Source organism: Prionailurus viverrinus, chromosome A3, assembly GCF_022837055.1.
Source record: "Prionailurus viverrinus isolate Anna chromosome A3, UM_Priviv_1.0, whole genome shotgun sequence".
Classification (NCBI taxonomy): Eukaryota; Metazoa; Chordata; class Mammalia; order Carnivora; family Felidae; genus Prionailurus; species Prionailurus viverrinus.
Window position 1 is genome coordinate 31,372,844 of NC_062563.1, and position 25,427 is coordinate 31,398,270.

A 25,427-nucleotide genomic window follows, 5' to 3' on the forward strand; every position below is an offset into this window, starting at 1 on the left:
TTGGTTAAGCATCTGACTGGCTCAGGTCATGATGTCACCGTTGGTGAGTTAAAGCCCCGAGTCAGGCTCTGTGCTGACACCTCGGAGTCTGCTTTGGATTCTCTCTCTCTCTCTCTCTCTCTCTCTCTCTCTCTCTCTCTCCCTCTCTCAAAAATAAACAAACATAAAAAAATAAAAATAAATGCACTAGTCCACTTATTTGTTTTTTCCCCAAAAAAATGCAGTAATGTAAATGTATTTTCTCTTATGACTTGAATAACATTTTCTTTTCTCTAGCTTACTTTTTTGTAAGAATATATAAAAACATGTAACATACAAAATATGTGTTAACTGTTTATGTTATTAGTAAGGCTTCCCGTCACAGTAGGCTCTTAGTAGTTAAGTTTTAGGGAAAAAAGTTGTATGTGATTTTCCGACTGTGGGGGTGGGGTGCCCCAACCTCCCCACACCCCCGCCTGTTGTTCAAGAGTCAACCATGTGCGTGCCTGCGCGGGAAGCAGGTCTGTGTATACATGTTGCTGTTTTCCAGCTTTCAGTCTTAACTGTCATCTCATGTCTCCTTTCAACTACAACACCTAACAACACCCATGTGGTTACTTTACAGCAGAGTTTCTCCACCGCAGCACTGTTGACATTTTGGGCCCCAAATCGCATTTTGCCAACCAATTCAGGTAACTGTCATCAAACTAGAGACTCAGGACCACCGCTCTAGATACCTGAAAACCTGCCTCCAGGTTAAGCCAAACTGTCAGACTGCGGCTCTCTGGGGGCGGCTTTTTACCCGGGGAGCTGCGGCAGCAGAGCCGCTCGGCCCCGAAGCGCTGCCGCCAAGAGGCCCTGCCGCGTCACCGCACCAGGGGCCCCACCGCCCTCCTCACACAGGGGCCCTGGGAGACCCCGGGGAAAGCGCTTCGGACTCTCAGCACATGCGCAGCTGCTGCTCCCCAACGGCCCGCCCGGCCCTCCTAAACCGTGCTCATCCGGCGAACAGCCTGAACCCCAGAGAAGTCCGGCCAGCGTGTGCTGTGGCGCTTCCTCCTGACCCCCCTCGCCCTCCGTACCTCCTCCTCCTCCCTGCACACGCCAGGCCCCCTCCTGGCTGCCTTACCGATTTCATCTCATTTTATCTCAAATTATATGTTTACAAACCACGCATTTATTCTTTTTGGGGGGGGGGGGGCAGGTATACAGAAATACATATGATCTGGTGAGGAAGTTATTTTAAATGTTTTTTATTTTTGAGAAAGAGAGCAAGCCCGAGAGGGGTAGAGGGAGGGAGGGAAGGAGGGAGGATCTCACGCAGGCTCCACACTGTCAGCACAGAGCCCAACTCAGGTCTCTGAACTCAAAAACTATGAGATCATGACCTGAGCTGAAATCAAGTCAGCTGCTTAGCCACCTGAGTCCCTCAGGCGCCCCCAGATGGTAACTTTAGAAAGAGTAAATTTTGTCAAGTATAAATTTTGTCAACCATACAAGGAACAACAACCAAAATCACTTCCATTTAACATGCTTGGAACAGTTTTGTTTCACCCAACCTTAATATTCTCGGCTTTTCCTGCTTTTTCTCCATATCATCATAAGATGTGAAGATGTGACTGCTAAACCGGGGAATAAATCAGCACAACCCCACCTAGGTCAGGTTTGGGTTCTAATTAAAATGTCCAAATGCCAGGAACAGAGTCTTTACCATGGAACAACCAAGCGTTAATAACCACTGGACTCACACAAGTCATTTTGGGGACTGGGGCCTAGAAAGTATTATGTGTACATCCAAGGGACACCTCAGCTTGGGACTGTACCCCCCGCCACACCACCTTGCCAAGAGTTACCCAACACTTAAATTATAACTTAAGACCCATCTTCCACCCACTGGTGAATATCAGTTTACTTCTGACAGCTGTGACCAAATAAAAAACAAAGATTATAGCTACCCATTAAAAGATTACACAAATCCCATCATGCTCGAGCAGTCGGCTTGCTAATCTTCAGGCCCCTTCTGCTCAGTTTTGGTGGCTTAGTTACTATGCAGCTTGATACTTGCCTTCTTCAAACCTGGCAAGAGACCCCTTGTCCAGGATTACATCCCAGTGGAACCAAAAGGACTAGATAATCTGAGAAGGGAGCTGGTTAGTCTGTGTGTGCTAACTACAGCCTCTGGGGACAGCGCCTCCCACCTTTCACTGTCAAAGCCTCCTACCAGTAAGCCCTTCGTGGGACCTCCTAGGACAAAGAAGGCTTTTCAAACTGCAGAGCCTCCTGCCATCTCCCAGCTCCTCTAAGTGGGACCCTCGTGAGCTCCTGACCTGCTGTCCCCCTGGCACCAGAATACTTACACGGGTACGGGACCTTAAACCACGGGGCTACCAGAAGCACGCCCTGCCTGGCATCCGTTCGAGCGTAGAAGCCATACTTTGTGCTGTCAGGAGGGAAGACATCTGTCACTGTGAAGATGAAGCACAGCAGCCAGGACACGAGGATGGCCAGGATGATCTAAAGTGGTCCAAGGGAAAAGCTCCATGAGGCCAACAGAGGTGGTGGATGCTGGCAAAACACACACGTTCCTAGAGGCTGAGTATCAGACCCCACAGCTTCCACCATCATCCATACTTGGCAGAAAAAACACGTCACAGATCTGCTGGAAGCCTATTACTTGAGTGGAATCTCATTCAGAGAGAGCACTTTTATGTAGGAAAGAGTTATTTTAACCCCAAGTCTGGCTAGAAAATAAGAGTAATGGACAATGTGCTTGAAGAAGCCACAGGAACACAGATCGCCCTCCGTCTCAAGAACCGTGTCCTCCTGCACGTGCCTGAAAGGACTGCAGATTCAGAACCTTCTACTGCTGTTAAACTCAAGTCCATGCCGATTTGGTGGTCCTTAGTACCCTGATGTCGCCACCCATAGTTCCCCCAGAAAGACCAGCTTAAAACTTCCTTTCACATAAACAAAGGCAATACTGTCAAGGGAAAAAAAGAAAGCGACTACTCACAGGGAACATTTTGAAAAGCTGTAACTTGTATGCAGTCCATCCTTTCTTGGATTTGTAAATTGGGAGAGGAAACTTCACGTTCCTGGCATACTGCGAAAACAGTAATACTAGGAAAATTGTCCTGACGAGAGAGAGAGAGAAAATAAATTAGGTTAAAGGTTGTATGTCTGTGTTTTAAAATAATACTCAGAGCTGCAAGGGCAAAACTAACCATGTGTGTTGAGTTGATTTCTCTACAAAGCTGCTAGTCCTCTTAACTGTTCTTTGGGAAATCATAGCTTTTGGAAATGCGATTTTTGAAAAAATATTAGTTCTTAGCATTTCTTGATACTAAATAAAATTGCCATATAAATACTTGGGCTAACTTTTCCTTGGAGAACAAGAAAACCCAAAGAATGCGCACTCTCCTGCCAAATGCTCACACCGCGTAAGGGAAAAAAGATACCACCTGCAACACAACGTACACTAAAATCACAACTAAGAACTGAAAAAACAAGCAAGTGCTGCACATGCACATACACACACGCAGGCGTGCACACAGGTAAGGAGGACAGGGTCCAAGATGCTCACAGGGACTGACCACAGGTGGCAATATGTTTTGAGACCTTTTTTCTACTTTTCTGTATTTTTTGATTCACGTGTCAAGAGCATAAACTGCTTTTAAAAAGCAAAAACTCCAATATTTAAGAAGGCTGCATACAGATTTCAATATTAATAACAATGCTCCCAAGAGGTCTGTGTCAGGCGTTACGTGAAGGTCATCCTGCCCATCATCTCAGCCTTCTGCAGTGGTGGCTTCGAGGACAGTCCACTTCCCAGACAGAGCCAGCAGTCCAAGATCATGCAGCCAGAGTTTGCAGGGTGGGAGGAGGCGGGGCAGGAGGTCTAGCTCTACAGCCTGGGCTCTGAACTGCTTTGTCGCAATACTTTGCCATAAGGGCAGGGATGCTGGGGTGTGCTCAGAAGTCTCTCTACCTTAAGCCCCACACTCCTGACCGAGCTGCAGTGAGGACCACAGGAGGCAGCACCATCAGCTGACTCCCCTGCGGCAGGACCCAACACGTCCTCATCCGTCTGCTACAAACGTGGCAGGTGTGGGATGGCTTCCCACCGCTGACACAATGAAGGAGCGTACAACAATGGGTTTCGTCACCCACAGGGACGCACTCTTTCACTTATAACCCGAGGGAGAGTTGGCACAAGAGTGGGTTCTCAGTCAAAGCTCAGCTTAATTGTTCCTGGGCACAGCTCCAATTCTGGAGATGGAATCATCAGCTCTGCTGACAGCCGGTCAAGTGCAGCTTCACGGTCATGTTCCTAACAAGGCGCATGGTCTGCAGCCAGCTGGAGAACAGGCCTGTGCCGCACCCCTACCTCTCCCACTTACCCAGGTGCTTGCTCACCAGGACATGGGGGTCTCAGCCCAAACAAAGTCACCGAGCCGGTACCAGTCCAAGGTTGGAAATATACACAGTGCCCAAGTTATTCCAATTCTCTGGGGGAGAGGGGACGGTGAAGTTTAACAACAACAAAAAATGATATGGTAATGAGGAGTACTGAAACTGGCTTACTCTAAACTTAGATCAACATAAAATTTTTCACATTCAAAAGAATGCTGACTTATTTCGAAGTGAACACTATGAGATTCCAAAAAGCCCCAAGTCTATTATCATCATTATTTCAGGCAACACCCCGCTTGGCTGTTATCACCTGCACGTAGTGTTCACTTTTTAAAGCATGCTTACGAGGGGACAGAGGACCCCTGGCGAATTCCAGGAAGGACGCCCATCTCAGGCCAAATCTGGCAGGGCACATGGAAGTAAGTGGACCAAGCAGATGAACACTCCACTTTTTGTTGACTCTGTAAAACCCACACCCTTCTAATTTACGTTTATCCTCAAATACGCCTGTGGGGCAGACAGGGCAGGCAGTCCCACCCACAGCAGTAAGGCAGCAGCAGAGGCTCAGAGGTGGGAGACGTGCCCAAGCTCACGTATCTTGGCGAAGCAGAGAAGGGGAAAAGATGAGCCGCAGGTCTTCAGGCCAGGGTTCTATCCACCCACTGGCTTGCTGACCTTTCTTTTTACCTTACAAACATTATGCAAGGAAAGTTATAAAAGGCAGATAAGCAAAAAGGCAAAAGCCTGAAGATCACTGTTCATCCCACCCCAGGTAACAACTATGTAACATTCTGGTCTAGATTCTAAACAGCTTCCATTCCCTGGATATTTACAGGGCATCACTGGGTCCAGGGCACTGGGGTTAGAGAGAGACACAAGACTGCCTACCCTTGGAACACAAATAGGTCATCATCTGACCTGAACTAGAATCATACTTCACAACGTACTTTCCAACTAACTCGTAGCCCCTACGAACGCCACGACCTCAACAGGAAGGAAATCGGCAACAGCACCTTAGTGGCTACTTATTATTCCATCTTATGGACACACATCTTGGTAAACAATTTCCATATGGTATGATGTTGGGAGCAACAGAAACAACCGTGACAGATCACCCCTCCCTGGCACCTGTCTGCACATCTCCTTAGGGCAAGTTCCTAGGACTAACACGGAGCTGTCAAATAGTAAGTATCTTATTAAAAAGTTTCTTTAAAAAAAAACAATAAAGTTTATTTGAGAGACACAGAGACAGCGTGTGCGCGCGCCAGAGAGAGTGAGCGAGCGAGCGAGCAGGGGAGAGTGGCGTGGAACCTGACGCGGGGCTTGAATTCACGAACTGTGAGATCATGACCCCAGCTGCAATCAAGAGTCAGACGCTTAACTGCCTGAGCCACACAAGAGCCCCTAAAAAGCTTCTGATGCAAACTGCCAAATACATAAAAGTTAGCAGAGTTTATAATCCCACCCAGAGACCAAAAATGCCTATTTGCTACTCACTGAAATACAAGATCTTATACTTTTTATTTAAAAATTTTTTTTAAATATTTATTTATTTTAGAGAAACACAGCGTGTTTTTATTTTAGAGTGAGACACAGTGTGAGCGGGGGAGGGGCAGAGAGAGAAGGAGACACAGAATCCGAAGCAGTCTCCAGGCTCTGAGCAGAGCCTGAGCAAACAAACGGTCAGCACAGAGCCAGATGCAGGGCTCAAAGCCACAAACTGAGATCATGACCTGACCTGAACAGTCAGATGCTCAACCAACTGAGCCACCCAGGTGTCCCACAAGGTCTTATACGTTTAAGTCCCTACCAATTTCATCAATTTAAAAAACTATCATCAATTATTTTAATATTCATTCCTTACACTACCTAAGAGTATGAATTTCAGTATTGTTTGCAACAGCAAATATCTTAAACAACCATGAGTATCGATTGGGAATGGCTGAATAAATTCTGTATTTCATACTATTTAACACTGTGCAATTTTACAAAGAACGAAGTAGATCTAAACACGCGGTCTTAGAGAGATGAGCCCAACAAATTGTCAGGGTGAAAAACAAATTATAATGGTGAAGCTGTAAATGTGTATACGTTTGTATTTACACATATAGGATAAATACTAACTTTTTACTAGTTATTCATGAGATGTTTTTGAGGGGTGGCAGTTGGATGGATGGCAGGAACTATTATTTTACTTTAGATTTCCCTGTTTAATTACTGTTAAACTTCAAATGACTAGAATTTTAATGTATTTTGGGGGTAGAGAGAAAATGAGACTTCTCTTAAGTATTTGGTACTGGGGTGTTCATTACACTATTCTATTTTTGAATAGGTTTGAAACTGTATATAAGTAATCAAAACAATGTTTTCGCAAAGACAAATGGCTCCCTTCCAGGACCTATGTGTCCCTCCATTTACCCTCCCCCTTGAGAATCTAACTGTGCCTCTCTTGGCTGACTTAGGAACCCAAGTCAGTACACTCTGATCCACTACCACTACCCCATTCTGTTAACAGAATCCCTGTGCATATGCATGTTAATAACTGGGGAGGGTAAGCCTTTCTGTGCACTAATTAGTGATCTGTACTTCCCATTTTGGTTAAATGGGTGCTCACATCTTCTCCTTCCTCCATTGTTCCACCAGGACTCTCTACTTCAGTTAGTGAAAGTATTCATTAAGGGCATTAGCCTTTTTAATGGAATTTGTTGTAAATATTTTCCCAGATGTCATTTATAATTTAGTTTCAGTGGGCTTTTCACTTATTTTCTAAAAGTTTATTTATTTTGGGAAAGAGGGGAGGAACAGAGAGCATCCCAAGCAGACTCCACACTGCTCAGTGCAGAGCCCAATGTGGGGCTCAAACTTAGGAACTGTGAGATCAGGACCAGAGCCAAAACCAAGAGTCAGTGACTTAACTGACTGAGCCACCCAGGCACCCCAAGTGATTTTTCTTTTGGTCACCCTGGCTTTTGTGAATTAAATCCACCATGGGCCCATAATGAATTTTATTAATAAATTCTAATATTTAATCATCCTTAAATTCCTAAAATGACACACCTAATGTGTTGGATTTTTGTTATTATTATCCGGAACAGCATTTTCCCAAGCCATGTTCCAAAGAGCATTCTTCCAAGATATGTTAATAGATATGGCACTAAAAAAAATAGTGTGCGCAGAGCTGGATAATAAGACTTTCCAAAAAGCTTCTTCTGCACACTTGCATTTAAAAAATTTTTTTTTAATGTTTATTTATTTTTGACAGAGAGAGACAGAGAGAGAGAGAGACAGAGCATGAGCAGGGGAGGGGCACAGAGAGGGAGACACAGAATCCGAAGCAGGCTCCAGGCTCTGAGCTGTCAGCACAGAGCCCGACGCGGGGCTCGAACTCATGAACCGCGAGACCATGACCCGAGCCGAAGTCGGACGCTCAACCGACTGAGCCACCCAGACGCCCCTGCACACTTGCATTTTAAAAGATCACAAGGAGACCTGCAGTAGAGCAAGACGCTGGGCTTTAGCATACTACTGCCTAAACATACCTGAACTCAGCCTGGGGCTTTACACAACTCTGGGGAGGAAGACGTAGGTCTGGGCTCTCCCTTTTGTATTAGCTCTGTCAGGATCCGCCACGGAGATCAACTTGGTTGGGAAGTTTCCCATTTCTTTAACTGCCAGAACCACTTAACCGGTGCAGGAATTCTCTCTTCCTTGAAATATAATATACTAACTATTGGAGCCCAGAACTTTTTTTAGGGATAAAATCCTTTGATAGCATTCTTGACTTATGGTCACGGATGTACTCACAACCCCCAGTCCTCCCCGCCCTTACTACGAGGTGCTTACTAAACACCTGCTCTGTGACAGGTGGTGAGCCAGGTCCTGGGGGTGCTGCAGTGACCAGCATGGAGCTGAAGTCTTGCCCTCACAGAGCTGGCATCCCAAGGATAAGAGAAGCTGCCTGGAAACTAAAAAACCTGACAGAAGAAAGGAAAAGCTTGGCAGAAGGATGTACAGATACAGCTGAGGAATTTTCCCATGAATGGAGAAAAAAGTTGGAGAAATGGAAAGCAGAGGAAGGATTTGGGAGGTCCAAACATTCTACAGGTTCCAGGAAGCGAAGAGCTAGAATGGAGTAAGGAAAGCATCCGTGAAATAATTCAATCATTTCCCACCCCCAAACGTCGGAGATTCCAACAGCGAAAGGCCCCAAGTGCCTAGTGTGAGATGTAAACAGAATGAGGGACAGCGGAGAAGGTTTCAGACATAGACGAGAAGACCTACAAACTTCCAGAATTCCTGCTTGTGTCCAAGTGGAGTTTCAAAAGGAAGAGACAGGAGAGGAGAATGGCCAGGGACTTCACGGGGCTGTGAATGAGCAGGGAGGGAGCAAGAGAGAAGCTGGAGACGTTTGGAAGCATGGCCACAGGTGAGGCTTGTCCAGGGGAGTGGCAGTGGCGTGACAGGCTGGAGAGGAGGCAGAAAGATGGCTTGTACATGAGCTGAGGGGAAGCAAAGAATCAGGGACAACTGTAGGGCTTCTGACTCCATCAGCGGGGTGTGTGGTCGTGGCCTTGCCTGAGAGCAGGATGACAGGAGGGGGACTGGGTTTGGGGACAAGGAAGGAAGCAAACGATTGACACTATCTCCTTTTGAAGTCTGAGGAGTCCTGTGTAACGGTGACTGGAGGGTGCGAACCAGGGTTTGGCCCTCATGGCTGGTGTTCGGGGGTATGGGCTGCAGGCTCACATGGAAGTCAGCAGCATCACAGGCTTGCTGGGGCCGTGCACTAGATGAGGTCTTCCTGGGGAAAGGCACGTGGCAGGGAAGTGCCCAAGGACCAGGTTCTGGGGAACCCCAACATTTAGCGCTCAGGGTGAGGAAGAGTCCATTTTTGTTTTCACGTTTTGGAAAACCACCCATTTTATTAATTTGTTGTTGTTTTTAAGTTTGGGGGCGGGTAGCACAGCTGGAACTCTTCTTCCCTGGACCTAAGGGTTTATCCCTCTATTTGTGCACTCACTCCCTCCTCTTCTCAATCAGCCTCGCCTGAAGTGTGTCCACACGCTCTTTTCCACAGAACCAATATTTGAATTTTTCACTTCTATGTTTTACATTTTTTCTATCTGTATTAATTTTTGGTCCCCTGCTTCCATTAGGCTCATTTTCATCCTGTTTTTCTAGTTTCAAAGACATAAGCTCTTCATGTACTTTGCCTTGAAGATTGTATGTTTTTTTCAAGAACAACTCCGCTCTGTGTGACTGGTTTGTTCTTGTCCTCGTGTTCTAAATTATTAGCAATCATGAGTTTCAATTTCCCCTCTGACTAGGGGTGATTTACAACAGTGTTTTTCAGCTCCTCGGCGATCTGGGGGTTCTGTTCACCCTTTGTCATTGGTTTCTAATTTCACCGTATGATGGCAATTCCAATTTCTCCTTCTTGGAACTTACTGCGTTTCATAGGACATCCTTCCCTGCCTTCTACACACCCATGCTGGTGTGGGGAATATGGACCAACCTTCAGTGAAAGGAGAAATGAAGAATAGCCCTGGACATTTTCACACACCTTAATCTGTAAGGCTAGATGGATTATAGGTACGTAAAGATGCACTTTAACTTGCACACCGTGTTCCAACACAGACGGGCAGGATGAAGTGTTAGGGACTAAGTTCTGACCAGACTACTTGGGTTCTGAAAACCATCCAGCTAATTACTACCTGTGCAAACCTGGGCAGCTAACTTTGCGTCTTTGTGCCTCTGCTTCTTTTGCTGTTAAATGGGCACGATGCCGGCACCTATCTTAACGTACAATATATACGACGAGTGTTTTTATAAAGCACTAATGCAGGAGCTGGAGAAGCGCTAGCTACTGTTTAAGAATTACCGAGTAGTTTACAAAGCAAAACAAAAACCAGCGGAAACTCCCTTCTGTTATTACTTACTTTGTTTTGGGAATTGTACTGGTTGGCAAATGCCAGGTTTTGAACCATTTCCCTATAGCGTGATCAGCTCTTACACGTGTTCACCAGGCACACAAGAAAGCAGGCTCTGTTTGTGGCATACAGAATTCCATGGCTCTAATAATCCATCTTGTAATAAACCGAAGTCTTGGATGTCTTTACTGACAACACATAAAGGGGTAAGTGACATTTTAATGAACTTGGAAGTTCTGTGCTTAAGGACCAGCAATGACTGGCAGGACTCTGGCAAGAACCATGGCATCCCCACAGGTGTAGGAGGGAGCCAGGGGAGCCACATCTCTCTCAATGCCAACAGACCCTACTCGTGCAGCATCTCTGTCTCCTGCCAATCTGGAAGTTTTTTTGAGTCTCGCCGAAAGGATTTGGCTTCGCGGTATTTCCACTCGTGTGCAAGAGACTTGGCATGACCTCAAAAGTTAAAAGCTAATGGCATCACCGTCTTACACCCCCTTCTTAAAGTCTGAAACCTCACAACCCTCCCTCTGCACATCACTCCCAAACAGGTCTTTGGAATACCGTGCTGCATGTCACTTCCCAACCTCTGGGTCTAAAACACCCTTCGGTAACTTCCTGGCAAGAAATGAACGAACTTTAAACCATCAGCCTCTTCTTACTTTAAAAAAACAAAAATAAAAACAAAACCTATCTCCTAAGTCTTCGCGTAAATGCTCAAACTATCCCAAGAGACTGCGCTCGGTGGTGGGAAGAGGAGGTGCTGACAGTCTGCACTACATAGTCCAGAGCACTCACAGCATGGCGATGCCCCAGTGCTTCCCCGCTCTCTCTCCTGCCGCCTGGAACCCAGACAGCCCGATGAGGGCCACCGTGGGCGTGATGGTCAGGGGCCCGATGTATTTCAGCAGAGCCCCGGGCAGGCCCAGGAGGCCGATGACCACTTCTATCAGCGAGGACATGATGATGGCGCCTTGGATCTGGAACGAGAGAAGGCACAGATGCGAAGAGTGAGCTGCTTGTAGATCCAGACTCCAAGCATCACCTGCAACCACAGTGGACAGTTCTGACAGGCAGCGGCTTATTACCTAACAAGTGTGACACTGCTGGAAAATTCCCAGGGCCCCAAAGAAACCAGTGGGGTGAGCGGGGTCTAGCCAACCTATGAATGACATGGTTGACACAGGGGCATTACAGAAACGGGCAATGGACGTATAGCCACCCTACCTCTCCCATGGAGAAGTGAGAGATTTATCATTCCTGCTCAAGACACACAACATTCAAAACCAGGCTCAGAGGAACACTGCGGCACAAAGATTCTGGACTTTAAAAAGTGAGTCTCTGAGGGATGTTTAGAAGATCGTGTTATTGACACAAATTCTAAAGGAATGTTTCTATTGTGGAAAACGACTATTATCTGTGCTAACTCTGAACTAATGGTGAAGGATCTTCCAGATTTGGGAAGATGTGGATAAGCTGTTGTCCATTCTTCGTGTCTGAGGACTCCCATGCCTTGTTCTGTTCAAGTGCACCACAGCGGACAAGTATCTGTAATTCTTTACACACACACACACACACACACACACACACACACAGGGAATGCGGGCTAGAATGAAGAGGTGTGTGCCCTCAGGCAAGCCTCTGTAGCTCTTTCTAAGGGAGCCACGCCCCTCAGCCAGTTATGCTGCAGCGTGTGAGTGGGCAGGTCTGTGGGTACCCAGGGGTTGGGGGGTGGGGGGGAATGAAGGCTAGAAACTTCTGACAGAAATACTGTCTGGCTGTACAAAGCATTTCTGTGTGCTTTATTTTATGGTGATGCCATCTACATTTAGTTTCACAAAAGAAATAAACATGTCAGTAGTTGAAAAGGAAAAGGAAGGCTTGGTGTGCATCACTACCACTTCTTGGGCACGGCCAACAATGGAGCAGGAAAGAAACACAAAGAAGCCAAAAGCAGACAATGCTCCTCTTTTACCTCACGTATCCGGGGATACCAGATGTGCTCTGTGTGCAACAGCTCTGTTGTTCCATTGGACACTGAAACATCTTGAAAACAAAAACAAAGACAACATTTTTTTGGAGTGACACCCATGTTTCACAGGATACATTCATCTTACTCTTTGTAAGATGAAATTTCCTCCCTGTTTTAAGTTTTATTTTCCATAAAACACCCATCCCTAAAATTCGAGTTACGACAGTATGGCTTACCATACTGAAAGGTGTCTTCCCCAACGCTAAATGTAACCAAATTTATTCATCGACTGCGAGCTCCCAGCTTGTCAAAAGCTGAACTGGGGGTGCACGTTGCTAGTGCCAGCCTCACACAAAGACCAACCTTTGCGAGCAGCTAACGGAAACGCCCAAAAGCAAGGTTGCCTGACTGAGGTTTTTAAAACCTAGATAAAACGGAGGGCCTTTTCCAGTTCCTGAATCAAATCAGTGGTCACAAACTAACTCCTGGGAGTAAATGGGAAGCAAATGTTGGAAAACTTTGCTCCTAGAACCTAACAGTATTTTGAAAGTATGACAGGTCTACTTGATTTTCTTAAACCTCCATCTGATCTTTTCCTGACCTCATCGGGTTATTTAAGGATCTTTGCAATCACTAATGGGGGGGGGGGGGGGGAGTTAAAGTCATTTGCAGAAAACCAAAGCAGCCAGATCCTTAAAAAGCAGAGATGTTTCAGAGAAGGGATGCTGACGCAGCAAAGAGAGTGATTACTGGTGGTTCATAAAATCCACTGAAAGAAAGAGGCAGAAAAATAGCACACATGTTCTATTCCGTTCCCATATTTATCAGTTTCATTAGCATAGAGAAATGAGGTCCTTTCTGGTCCTTACTTGCTCTGAGGTTAGGGATGAACGAGTGGGGAGAGAGAGAGACAGAAACATGATCCACAGACTGGAGTGTTCTAAGCGGTTTGTTGGTTTGTATGTTCTCTGCCCGATTCCAGAAAGGATTTAACGCTGCCAAGGGCAGCACGTCCAGGCCTCCCTTCTATCGCGTGCGTTAAAGGACCCCAATGACGTATGCGGAAATAACTGCAATTACCTGTGGTGTTACATTTCCATTTATCTAAAGACAGGATGGCTCGAGCAGGGGCCAGAAATGCAAAAGCACTGGCCTGAAACAGGGGTAACCTAAAAGAAACGAGACCAAAACCATGATCACGGCATCAGGAACTACCGAGGTAGTTCACGATTTGACAGCTTAACAGTCTTTTCCATAGACAAACAGCACATGAGTAAATGCAGGCACACGCCGAAGAGCGAGCCCCGGTCTGCAAAGATCTCCTTCGCCACACAGCCGGGCCCCCGGCTTCTCCGTCTTCCCCTCCCACTGCTCTCCCCACAGACAGCCCCAGCATGGGCCCTGGGGGAGCCCTGCACCCCTCCACCAGCCCCTGCCATCACCACCTTTCCCTTTGGGGGTGGGGGGTGTCGGGCATTTGGGCATCTCGCTTTCCTGCTGAGCTTGTGAGCTCCTTCTGAAATATCGGTGTGTGTCTTCCACTTTACGACCCTCCTCCCTTTCACATTCTTATTGGTTAGCACAGGGGAAAAAAATCTATCTCCCCCATCACTCCATTTTGTAAGTCAGAGACTGCCCTCAATCCTAGAGGACAGGCATCATAATCGTGTTAGTGATCTAGAGCTATGAGGAAAGGAAAGCTGTACGTTACAAATCAACAGTAGACAAGATATTCTGCTCAATCATAAAAAAAAGCATGTGGACTCTGTTAAATCCCCTGCCTACAATCCTCAAATGTCACCATTCAATTACATTTTAGATATTTCATGTTGACTTTCTGAACACCTGAGCTATTCAAATTCAGGAGATTTTGCTTTTTTTTTAAAATGTACAGCATTTCAGCTACAGTTGTATAAAGATGGCTTTATGAGCTAACATAAAACCTTGATATCTATTTGTTATTTTTAACATTATTTTCAGGGTAAAATATAAAACTGGCTCCTTCTGTTTGCAGGGCTGGGAACTCTCAGATGTCCAGATCTTTCTGAAATACCCCCAAACCACCTGGTACCAGCGTCCTGGACAGTGGACGGGAACCCAGCACGTGCCCCTCAGTGCTCTGCCCCAACTGGAACAGGAAGTGGACTAAGAGAAGGTGGCTCTAGCGGGAAGCAGCCATGTTACCAGCCCAGGGCCAGCACAGACCACTCTGCGCCAGACACGGGTCAAGATTCTTTTGTTCTTCTGGCCATTTTAATCATGCAATGAAATCAACCAAGAGTAGGCATGATGCTAGCTTTAGAGCGTAGAGACAGGCTGCACAGTATAGACCAGATGCATTGCTGGTGGTTTCTCACGTGGGCACACCCTCCACCAACCATCCATTTATAGTTACCTGTCAGAGGGGCCCAGAGCACAGTACCATCAAAAGTGGACGTGAAAATCATCTAACGTGGGAACGTATGCCACGAGGGAAACTCTGATTCACAAATACTCCTGGAGCATAACTTTTCAGAAATGTCTTGAAAGGGCAAAGGGTGGTCCCCACTAATCAGGAATGGATGCCTTCTCAAATGGCCCAAATAACATCTGCTTTACTGTCATTTCAGATTTCCAGCAACACATCCTAGGGTCACGTAACGTGGGTTGCATTCCGAGATCTCGGCCTAGGAACGCTGCAATTGACACCACACTGGTGGCTCACTGGTAAAGTGAAGACTGGCTCTGGGTTCCACCCCCAGTGACGTGAACTGCTCTTGACCTCAGTCTGGGCACCTTACGGGGCAAACATTTTATGGCTTAACCATGACCAAAGGTCCTGAGAACACAGCTGCAAAGAAGCTCACTCATTTCAAACAACCAGGATCCTGAATTCCTTTGAAAGTAGGTGATAATAGAAAATTCCCACATGTGCTATCTCGAAGTCTCCCAAAATGATCTGCAAAGGGGCTGCACATGCCAGCTTACACGTTCCCGTTCAGCCACACACACGCTGACCGCCACAAGCAGTACTGGCCGGAGGACAAGCGGCCACTGTACAGGAAGGAGCAGAAGTGCCCCAGAAGTTAAGGGTGGTCTCCACAACTAGCAGAGTCAATCAGTGGCTTGACAGAAATTTTCTTAGGGAAAGTGGTGACAAGAGCTATTATTTCACCAAATAAGAACTTACCTAAATACAAAGCCAATTTTCCAAGAAAAAGGCTGAGGACGATAAAGCACTAGATATTCTCATCTGATAAAGCAGCTTTTTCCAGCCCTTCCCCAGTGTGCAACTGATCAACCCCAGGGCTCTCCTTCCTGTACCTCGGGTCCCTGGGCTCTCCATGTAGACAAGACTGCCTGTTCTTTTAATTTTGTCCCGACAGCTAGAAAGGAAACTAATTCAGCTGTGCCTTTCTTTACACCAGGAGCTGACAAACTGGACCGTGAACCAAGTCTGGCATATGACTCGTCTTTGTGAGTAAGGTTTCACTGGGACACAGCCTCTCCATCCGCCGATTGTCTGCGGCTGCTGTGGGGCTACGATGTGGAATCCAGAGGTCACAACAAAGACGACAGAGCCCCAAGTATTTATTGCTTATCCCTTTACAGAAAAAGTTTGCCACCCTCTTCTATAGGGAAAGTAGATCTTAAATACGGAAGAGAGGTGGTGGGTTTTTGCAGATGAGTTTTTAAGGTTAACAAGATCACTAGAGGTTAGTAAGAAAAAATGTGAGCAGACAGACACTTCTGTTGTGACACATTCCCATGTCAGGCTCTGGCCCCAGGATGGAGAAAAACCTAACCAGTCCCAGACAAGACTTCCTTTCTTCAAAACTCTGCTGGAGGCGTCCCATTTCCTCCTCTGAGCCCAGAAGACCAGAGCCCTGGGCCCCCGGCTCTTCCTCACCAGCCCCTTCACAGAACTGCACTCCAGATTCTTGCCTCGGAGCCTTTGCTCTCCGCTCAGTCATCAACTCACTTCCGATGTTCAATGTTTACTCATCATTAAGGCACAGAGGCCACACCACCTCATCCAGAAAATGCTCCGGGATCTCCTTTGGGTTTGTAACGTGTTCCCCTTACAACTCAGGACTTTCTGGCCGTGATTTCCACAAGTCACTCCACAAATTGCCAGGAAGCTGCTTCAGGGGTGCTGGTTAAAAATGGAGACTTCTGCATCTTACCCAGTCCTGGTTAATCAGAGTCTCGGATGGGGCCTGCACCCTGCACCCTGCATAATCACTTGTGGGCGACGCTGAGGCACCAGGCACCTCGAAGACGGACAACCCCGGGGCCAGATGAAGGGACCTACCATTCTGCAACGACAAAAAAAAACTACCCTGGGCTGCCGACAGGTTTCTGCCGTGTGAAGGAAGACAGCTAGACATGGCCACACACGGAGGTGGTGGTGCCGATGGGGCAGGTCACTGAGGCAGGCATCGGCAGGGGCCGTCACCTACCTAACGGGCAGGAAGCGCCACACCACACACGGCAGGGGCTGTGAGGAGCGCAGGCAGAGAGAAGAGCAGGCACACACCAGAGCCACAGAGCAGCCCCAGGAGTCCTCAGAGAACTGCAGCTTGACTGTGGGCAGCACTGCCGTACTGAAGGTCAGAGTGGACCAAGGGCATGTGCCCCAGCTGGCGCCCACGGGCAAAAGCAACCTTGCTCGGAGAGGACCACCTTGGGGGAACTGGGAAAGCTGACCTTAATCCCAAAACGTCACCAGAAGGCACTCTGGCAGCCTGTAGCCATACCGTCTGTGGTCCATGCTTCCAGACTCGCTCACGCTGTGGTGTCATGTCAGCTCCAGGGACCTGCCGGCCCGGGCCAGGTCTCCGCACCTCAGCCTCGGTGGCCCCCTTCACAGCACCGAAGCTATCTGTGTGTGGACCCGCCCATCTCCCAAAGGGGCGGAACTGCCCTGACCGTGGGAACCAGGCCCTTTTACCCATCACCATGGTGTCCCCGGCACCAACTTTCACTTAACAATTAATTAATGGATTAAAGGTGCTATTGACAAATGTTATTCTTTGAGAAGAATTTTATTAGACTAAAAATAAGAAGTCTTTCTGTCATGTTGATTTTAACTGCAAATTAGGGAAAGGACTGACTTTCTTTCTTTCTTTCTTTCTTTCTTTCTTTCTCTTTCTCTCTCTCTTTCTTTCTTTATGATATAAAGCACTGGGCAGAAAGAACAGGGAGTAAAGTGTACATGTGAATTTTCCAGACAAAACCAGACAACTTCCCCAAGGTCCCAGGGGCTAGCAGTCCTCCTTGGTGTCATCAGGAGAAAAGTCCTTAAAAAGCTTACAAGGGCAGGTGGGCCCTACAAAGAGCACCTCAAAGGTAAGAAACGTTATCTTCCCAGAACTGAATCATTTAGGGAAAATGAATAAAATAAAACAGTTCATCTATACAGTAAGTACGCTAAGAAATCTGGCTGACTTCCTTGGTCTACCAAGAAAGCTATCAAGTTGGTACAAAACCTTTTGTTGTGAAATAAAGATTTACTCGAGTCTAAACGGCAGCATGATTTTAAAACAATAATCTCTGAGAAACATAGAGCAGGTCTGGCTTCAAAGAAATAGTTTCAAAACTGAATCTGCCATCAGGAATGTGTATCCTAAGTGCCTTTAAGGAAAAGCAAACCACAGTATGTCACAAGAAACTCTTTAACTGGTAACATTTTCCTATTGTTTCCCATATGTATATATGTTCTATCAACTAAACTATCTGGAAAGTAGCTCCCATTTCCTAAGGATAAACATACACTCCTGCATCATCGCTTTCCCATATCATACCCAAGGACATTAACTTAACAATGTTATCTAATATTCAGACCATATTTAAATTTATCTGTTTATAAATATGCTTATACCTGCTCCTGCTCCCCCAAATCCAATCAGAGTTCCTATACTGCATTTGGTAGTCTTGTGTCAGGCTTACAGCCAGGCCAGACACTTCCCGAAAGGACACTGCCTGGGTGTTGGGTGCTGTCCCACAAGGTGGGACCTTTTTCCTGTTGTAATTAAGAATCTATCGCGTGATTCTTAGGCTATGTGAATATTATATTCCCACTAGCTTATGAACATTCTTACATAGTGGGCTTAAAAATTACAATTTTTCAATTTGATCATTCCATCTGTATTTAATTAGTGGCCTTTTGTAAAGAAGAGCTTGCCTTTTTTGTCCAACTTTATCTTTTTCTTTTTTGAACATCATTGCAGGTACGTGAATAAATTCCTTTCAAATTCAGTTTTACAATTCACTTCCATGACCATTCTTTTTAATGTACTGTCCCAAACTTGCCCAAAGAACCTGCTCAAGCAGGTTCTCCTTCTTTATGAAGTTGACTCTCCCCCTACACCCAACGCCCTGACCTCCACCCCTTATTCTTTAAGCAGTTTTTTGCTTTCTGGCACAAAATGCTCCAGGGTCAACGTGTACTTTTTTCAGCCCTGGCCTTTGAGTCAACCACTACTTTAGGAAGCCCAGGTCCATTTTAGTGGAGAATGGCATTTAGAAACCAAGATTGAGCACCAGGTGGGCTCACTGTCACTGAGCGGACATTTAGTTAGTAAACAGAGCTACAATTCATTTTTGAATTATGGGGTCATGATACCTATAGTTCAGCCCAATACCCCTGGATTACCTTCTTTCTTTCCATATTTGTATCTTTCCTTTTCTTACACCAAGTGTCCTGATTCTCCATCATTATCAACATACCATTCGTTTTTCTTACCCTATATAACATCATACAGCACAGTCCAAGAATTACACATCTATGTAATTACGTGTCACTATGAACAAGACTATTAAGATTATTAAGATTTCTCTTTACTTTGTGCTTAGGATACACCCCAATCACGGAATGTAAAGTACTGTGTTCTAAAGTCTCTGAATGAATTCTTTTCTATGTGGTTAGCAATCTGACATATAGCTCACCTCTTTCTATAATTCAATTTTAGGTTTGCTTTTCTTCGTTTTTGATTTTATGTTTTGACTATGTTGAACATTTGTACAGTTTAAAAATCAAATCATATAGGGAGATATACCAGAAAAGTCTCACTCCCATCCCTAACCCCTCCACCCCCTTCCCACCTAACTCACTATAGTTAACCGTTTTCATTAATTCCTAACTTACCCTTACTCCTTCATACATACACTCACACACACTTTTTTGCAGCTTGTTTTTTCAATATATCCTGGAACTTACTCTATACCAGTTAACAGAGATCTTTCCCATTCTTTTCAGGGCTGCATGGGATCATACTGTGTGAGGTACAGATAGCAGCCAGTCTCCTACAGATGGACATTTAAGTGTTAAATATTTTGCCATTACAAATTATACAGCAATAAATCACTTTTTGTGTATTATTTTGCATTTATGAGAGTGTATCTTAAGAGTAAGTTTCTAGAAGGAGGATTGCTGGATCAAATGGTAAATGCACATGTACTCTAGATACTGTAAAATTCTTCTTTGTTATAAAGGTTGAACTCCTGACAGTAATGTATTAAGAATGCCTGTTCTTCTTTATTATAAAGGTTGAACTCCTGACAGCAATGTATTAAGAATGCCTGTTCTCCCCACCGTCTTGCTATCAGAGTGGCTCATCAAAATTTTTATTTTTTGTGAATCTGACAAAGGTGAGAAATGGTTATCTCAGGGTAGCTTTAGTTTATATTCTGTTATTATAAACCAACTTATCATTTCCAGTGGAGAAGGACCATTCTATACCTCTTCTGTGATCTGTTCACAACTTTTGCCTTTACAATTTCTGGTATCTTTTAAAAATACTTAATCTGCAATACATTACAAATATTTCCTCCAGTTTACCATTTTTTGTTTATGGTATATTTTTTCAATGTAAAGTTTAACGCTTTTTAGATTTAATGTCATCAAATTTACTATCCTTGTTTCTGGGATTTAAGTCCTAGTTTAAAAGTTTTTCCCGGGGCGCCTGGGTGGCGCAGTCGGTTAAGCGTCCGACTTCAGCCAGGTCACGATCTCGCAGTCCGTGAGTTCGAGCCCCGCGTCGGGCTCTGGGCTGATGGCTCAGAGCCTGGAGCCTGTTTCCGATTCTGTGTCTCCCTCTCTCTCTGCCCCTCCCCTGTTCATGCTCTGTCTCTCTCTGTCCCAAAAATAAATAAACATTGAAAAAAAATTAAAAAAAAAAAAAAGTTTTTCCCTACTTCTGGGTTATAAAGGAATTTACCCTTGTTTTATTCTTCTATAGTTTCATGATTCTTACAATTGGATCTCTAATCCATTTTTAGTTGATTTAAAATACTCCTAACTAAAGATAAGTGTAACCTTTTGACTTCAAGTTCATGCCATTCTGGTTTTATAGGCAAATGCCCAGATTAGATGAACTATTCCAGTCAGTATTTCCAATTACAGAGTCCTGGAGATCCTTGGCTGGAAGCTATCAACCAGCTTGTCTCCCAAGCCACAGCTCACAGCCAGAGGCTTTGTCCAGACAGAGCACAGGAATTTAGGAAGGAGGACTAGCTGAATACAATTTTGATAACCTCCTTGTCAAGCATGATAGTATCAACTATTTCCAGTCAAGAGTCTGTTAGCCTAAAATATCTGAAGAACTGAACTCATCGACCCCGCCATGTACTAAGAGGACTCAGCCAGTCTCCTAGTATCAGAAATACAGAGAAACAGCATGTCAGCTGAAGGGGAGACCACCTGGCAAAGCTAGTGTTGAAGGAGCTAACTTGAACAGCCTCAGCTGAGAGACGGCCGGTGCTCAGGCTGCAGGAGGAGCTGGATAAAGTGCCCTCACCACTTTCTGATGGCCTGAGACAGATTCTGGGGGCCCTTCCTGATCGGGGGATGCTGGCAGTGTGGCCGAGGATTGCACCCAACCACGTGCTACACGCACTCAAGGACATGCCGCTCTGCCAGACGTCCTAGACCTTGCCCACTGCGCCCTTCTGCCTCACCTGCACTCACCTGCCTCCTTACTTTCCAGAAGGCCCACAAAAATAATGAGAGCCAACAGACAAGTACAGACAGGTGCCAGGAATTATCTCATTCAGCGCTCACTAACTATTTCATCATTATTAATTACCATTTTACAGATGATGGAAGGGGGCCCTGAGATACCAGGCAGTTTTTCCAAAGTCACAAGGCTGGAAAATGGTGCAACAGGAGTGAGGCCAACTCTGAAACCAAAGCTCCCCGATGCAGCTGGTTAGGGGATCAAGGCAAAGCTCCCTCCAAAGTCATTAGCTCCGGGTTCTCACTGGCTCCCAATTCTGTAATGTACTACTTGAAATGTGAGTTAAATGGACAGTCAATTTTTTTTATTTAGTGGGAAAAAACCTGTAACCTGCTACTATGTGTCTGCTTAACATGACAATATGAAAGACAGTCACCTACATGGTAATTTTGGCAAACATGTTCACCTGAATCAACGATGCCTCTGGCTGGCCCCATCCTCCAGTTTACAGAAGATGAGGGGGACTGTGGAAAAAATCAAATACCACCCCGAAGACACAATCAGACAAATTCAGACCATTGGATGCTCCATAAGAACACTGGCCTGGGCACTTTAGGAAGGTAATGTTATGCAGGAAAGAAGTGAGGACGGTTTATGATTAAGAAACCAAAGAAACACATAAAACAGATGTGCCACATGACCTTGACTGCATCCGGGTGCAGGGAGGTAAACGAATAGTTAAGGAAGGTATTTTAGCGACAACCTGAGAAATTAAATAGCCTGCACATTAGATGACATGAGGGAATGACAATGTTCTCAGGTGTGGTAAGTGGTTACAAAGGGGACCCTCATTCCTAGGAGAGCATTTAGGGGTGAGCTGGCATGTTATCTACAACTACACCACCAATACATAAACAGAAAGCGGGAGAGATCCCAATCTCCCTCACCGCCAATATAATCACTGCGTCCTGTCATCCCTGTTAGTTTTATGAACTGTGAAGAGTTCAAGGCCCCAAACTGGAGCCCTGGAAGCATCCTGCAGCCGCCCATGCTCAGTGAGCACACATCTCATACAGGCCCCTAGAACCCAGGCAGGTGACAGACAGGGGAGCTCCCTCCTCAGGAGGGACGATCCGGTTAGAGAACAGGTTGCTGCACCAGCTACTGTCACTCTTGGCCCAAACCCTACCTTCTCTCAGCAAAGGAAGGTTTTGCATGCCTGCTACAGGCCTGTGATGGCCAGGAGGGGCTCCTTTGGGTGGGTGGGGGTAGGGGGACCCCACCTACAGTCTCTTCTTTTGTGGGAGACCTCAGAGTGAGGCCTCCAAGAGGCGTCTGGGGCAAAATGCTGAAGGTAACCCCCAAAGACAGCACCTGTCACACCAAGGGGAAGGTCAACATGGCAGATGAGGGCAGCGATCAGGGCCCTCCCTTCCCCCCAGCTCTGTACTGACTGGGGTGAGGGGCGAGGACTCTGGGAAGCTCAGAGCTGGACTGAGACTTGACTTTTGTTTTAAGAGGCAGCAGCAGCCAATGCATCAGCTGAGTCCTCCAGCTCAAACCTACGGTGGGGCGGGGTGGTTAGGGGGATGGTGTCAGAACAAACTTGCCTTGATCTCTAGGGATTTCAAAGTTTTGCACTAATTCTTGGAACAAGCCTGAGGAGTTCCCAGGATTGACATCACAAACTAACCAATGAAGACCTCGTTGAAAGCGAAGTGCAGGGAGTTGAGGTCAAAGGGCAGGAGGAAGAAGGAAAAGGCAGGGTGAGGAGGAGGGACGTGGCAGCGGCCGTGGCAGAAGTGCTGCCCCCAGCAGGCAGAGGCTCAGGGAAGCACTAAAGCCTCGGAGTCACTCACATCAGGGACTGCGACCCACGACCGTCATTTCAAAACAATCAGGACCTGGGGGACAGGAAACCACCAAGTGCGCCCGGGGAGGTGTGCAGTGAAGGGAGGAGGGTCTGCAGGGAGGCCACGTGGTGTGGCCTCAGCCCACGGGGGGGTGGAGGGGGAATTGACGGGACATATCCCCCAAAGGAGCCTTCAGGAAGCGGCATCTGAAAGCTGGCACTCTGGGCTCGTGCCCAGTTCGCAAAGGCCTGCATCTGCTTCACCTTCAGTTTCCCTACCAATTCCGGTTATTTTTACGGAATGAAACGGGTTTCCCAGAACAGCGCACCACTCTTCAGCAGGGTGCCCGTGTGAAACGAGGAGGAGGGACGACCCGGCGGCAGCCCACAGGTCAGGGGTGTTGACACTTTCCTCCCTCTTCTGCTCTAGACCCCAGCTTCCTCAAAGGAAAGGTCCCGCTCCTCACAGCCACGGGCCACAGTTGGTCTTTAAGCCCCACGCACCCACTGCAACCAATGCAGGGGAGCATCAGGTACTCAGTACACGCTGGGCAAATATGCAAAGACATGTACACAACTCAGGCACTACAGGGTCTGAAAATAGGTCCTAGAAATCAGGAACACTGAACATGAAATGTTGTCCTTCTGCTGCTCTAAACCCAAGGAAACAGGCACCAAACTGCAAACACACATGCACACACACACAGACATACACGCTGCACACGTGCACATGCATACACAGGCCACCTACGATCCTTACAGCTATGACACCAGGAATAAACCTCACTCCAGGCTCCGTCAGCCCTCCCCTCCTGCGCTGTCCCTCCCTGGCCATCCTCTCTGCCCCAACTGCTTTCTGTATTTAAATGATCCCGCTGTGATCAGGCAATAAATGCATAAGCCTGTTAAGATGATAATTCACAGCCTGTGAGGAGGACCCACATTAGCACCCAGAACTAAAAGGTGTTTCATATGATTCATACTCCACAACTTCTCAAACCTACTGTAGAAAGCTTATAATAATATACAAAAGCAGAATAATGGCAAAACATCATCTACAGGCCACCTTCAGAAAAGCTGCCACTCATTTTCACAAACGGAATCGGCTGGGGAGGTCATCTGCCCAAGGTCAGGGGGCTGAGTAGGTCCCCGTAACTTCTTGTGCTCACTGAACTCCATGTATGAAAGGAAAAGAAACCATCATTTGCCACATGGCTTCAGCTAATGCTTTATACTGGGTACTGTGGGTTCTCCCTTCCCATGGGATTATAGTTCAATCACTGTAATATCCCAAAACTTGATTTCAAAAAATACATCAATTACTTTTATTAGCTGCAATTCAAAATTAGTTTTCCTTAAAACAGTAATGTTTGACTTCTAATATTATTCATCCGTTAAAGCAACATCACTGCACTGCAAAATTAACCATACGCAATTAAACAGCTGACAGGTGCATCCCAACTCGATCTGAACCAGCAATGCAGCCAGCTCTGGCAGCACCGACTTGGTGGGTCTCTGGAACAGACCCGGGGATGCTCACCCTCAGCCCCTCCTGAGTGTCTGAGTACCACGGATGGATCCTCACTCTGAGATCTGACCGCCAGCCCTGCTCTGCTGGCAATACTGGAAGAGGGGGCGTGGAGGGGAGGAAGTTGGGTATCTGGCCACTCTGGGGATTTCTGCTCTTCTCCCATTCAACCTACGGGAAACTGGACAAGGGCGAGGAGGTGGTTCCGCTGGAGAGGGGAGCCCTGCCTCTTGGAGCCCAGTGGAAGGAGGGAAGAGGGCATTAGAGAAGTTAGAGCTCTAATGGAAAGGGTGGGGAGATGCAGGGGACACAGGGAGATGGGAGGGACACATGAATATATAGGTGCAGCAAACAAACCCCAGAGGTGGTGACCAGCCAGTCAGGGAGGGAAAATTCCCTCACCCACCTCACCATCTCAGTTCATCTTTGCTCAGCAGAACCTCAAGTATAAGGTGGACAGACACTGAAAAGAATGTATCAATAACAGCTTAAGGCTTTGCAGAATTGGGAATCCACACCAATGGAAGCTAGGATCCCAGGCAAGAAAAATATGCTATTAGCACAGAGAAGTAGAACAACAGTTAACCCTGGCAGGAAGGGCCAGGAACCCAAGGGACTGACACTGCGAGGTGGGCTGCTCCCCACCCCGCCCAAGCCCAATCTCTCCAGTCCCAAGGGCAGCTGCTCAAATTCATTCAATCTTGATTCTTTAATCAAGACACATGAAACACACACCCCATGCTTTTCTTTCCATTTAAAGATCAAAGGCAGGAACAGACCTCCAGAATGCAGGCTAGAGCTAACTCTAGCTAAA

At 46.5% G+C, this 25,427-nt stretch overlaps 1 protein-coding gene across 6 annotated transcripts in view; it reads right to left on the reverse strand.

The window, feature by feature from the left end:
• Positions 1–25,427, reverse strand: part of SLC23A2 (solute carrier family 23 member 2) — a 136,242-nt gene that overhangs the window by 18,799 nt on the left and 92,016 nt on the right. For all 6 annotated transcript variants that reach the window (XM_047852836.1, XM_047852839.1, XM_047852835.1 and 3 more), the window contains 5 exons: positions 13,375–13,463; positions 12,298–12,368; positions 11,121–11,302; positions 2,993–3,113; positions 2,337–2,493 (listed from right to left, as the gene is read on the reverse strand). In XM_047852836.1, coding sequence (XP_047708792.1) covers positions 2,337–2,493; positions 2,993–3,113; positions 11,121–11,302; positions 12,298–12,368; positions 13,375–13,463 — 620 coding nt within the window. The remainder of the gene's footprint in view (positions 1–2,336; positions 2,494–2,992; positions 3,114–11,120; positions 11,303–12,297; positions 12,369–13,374; positions 13,464–25,427) is intronic.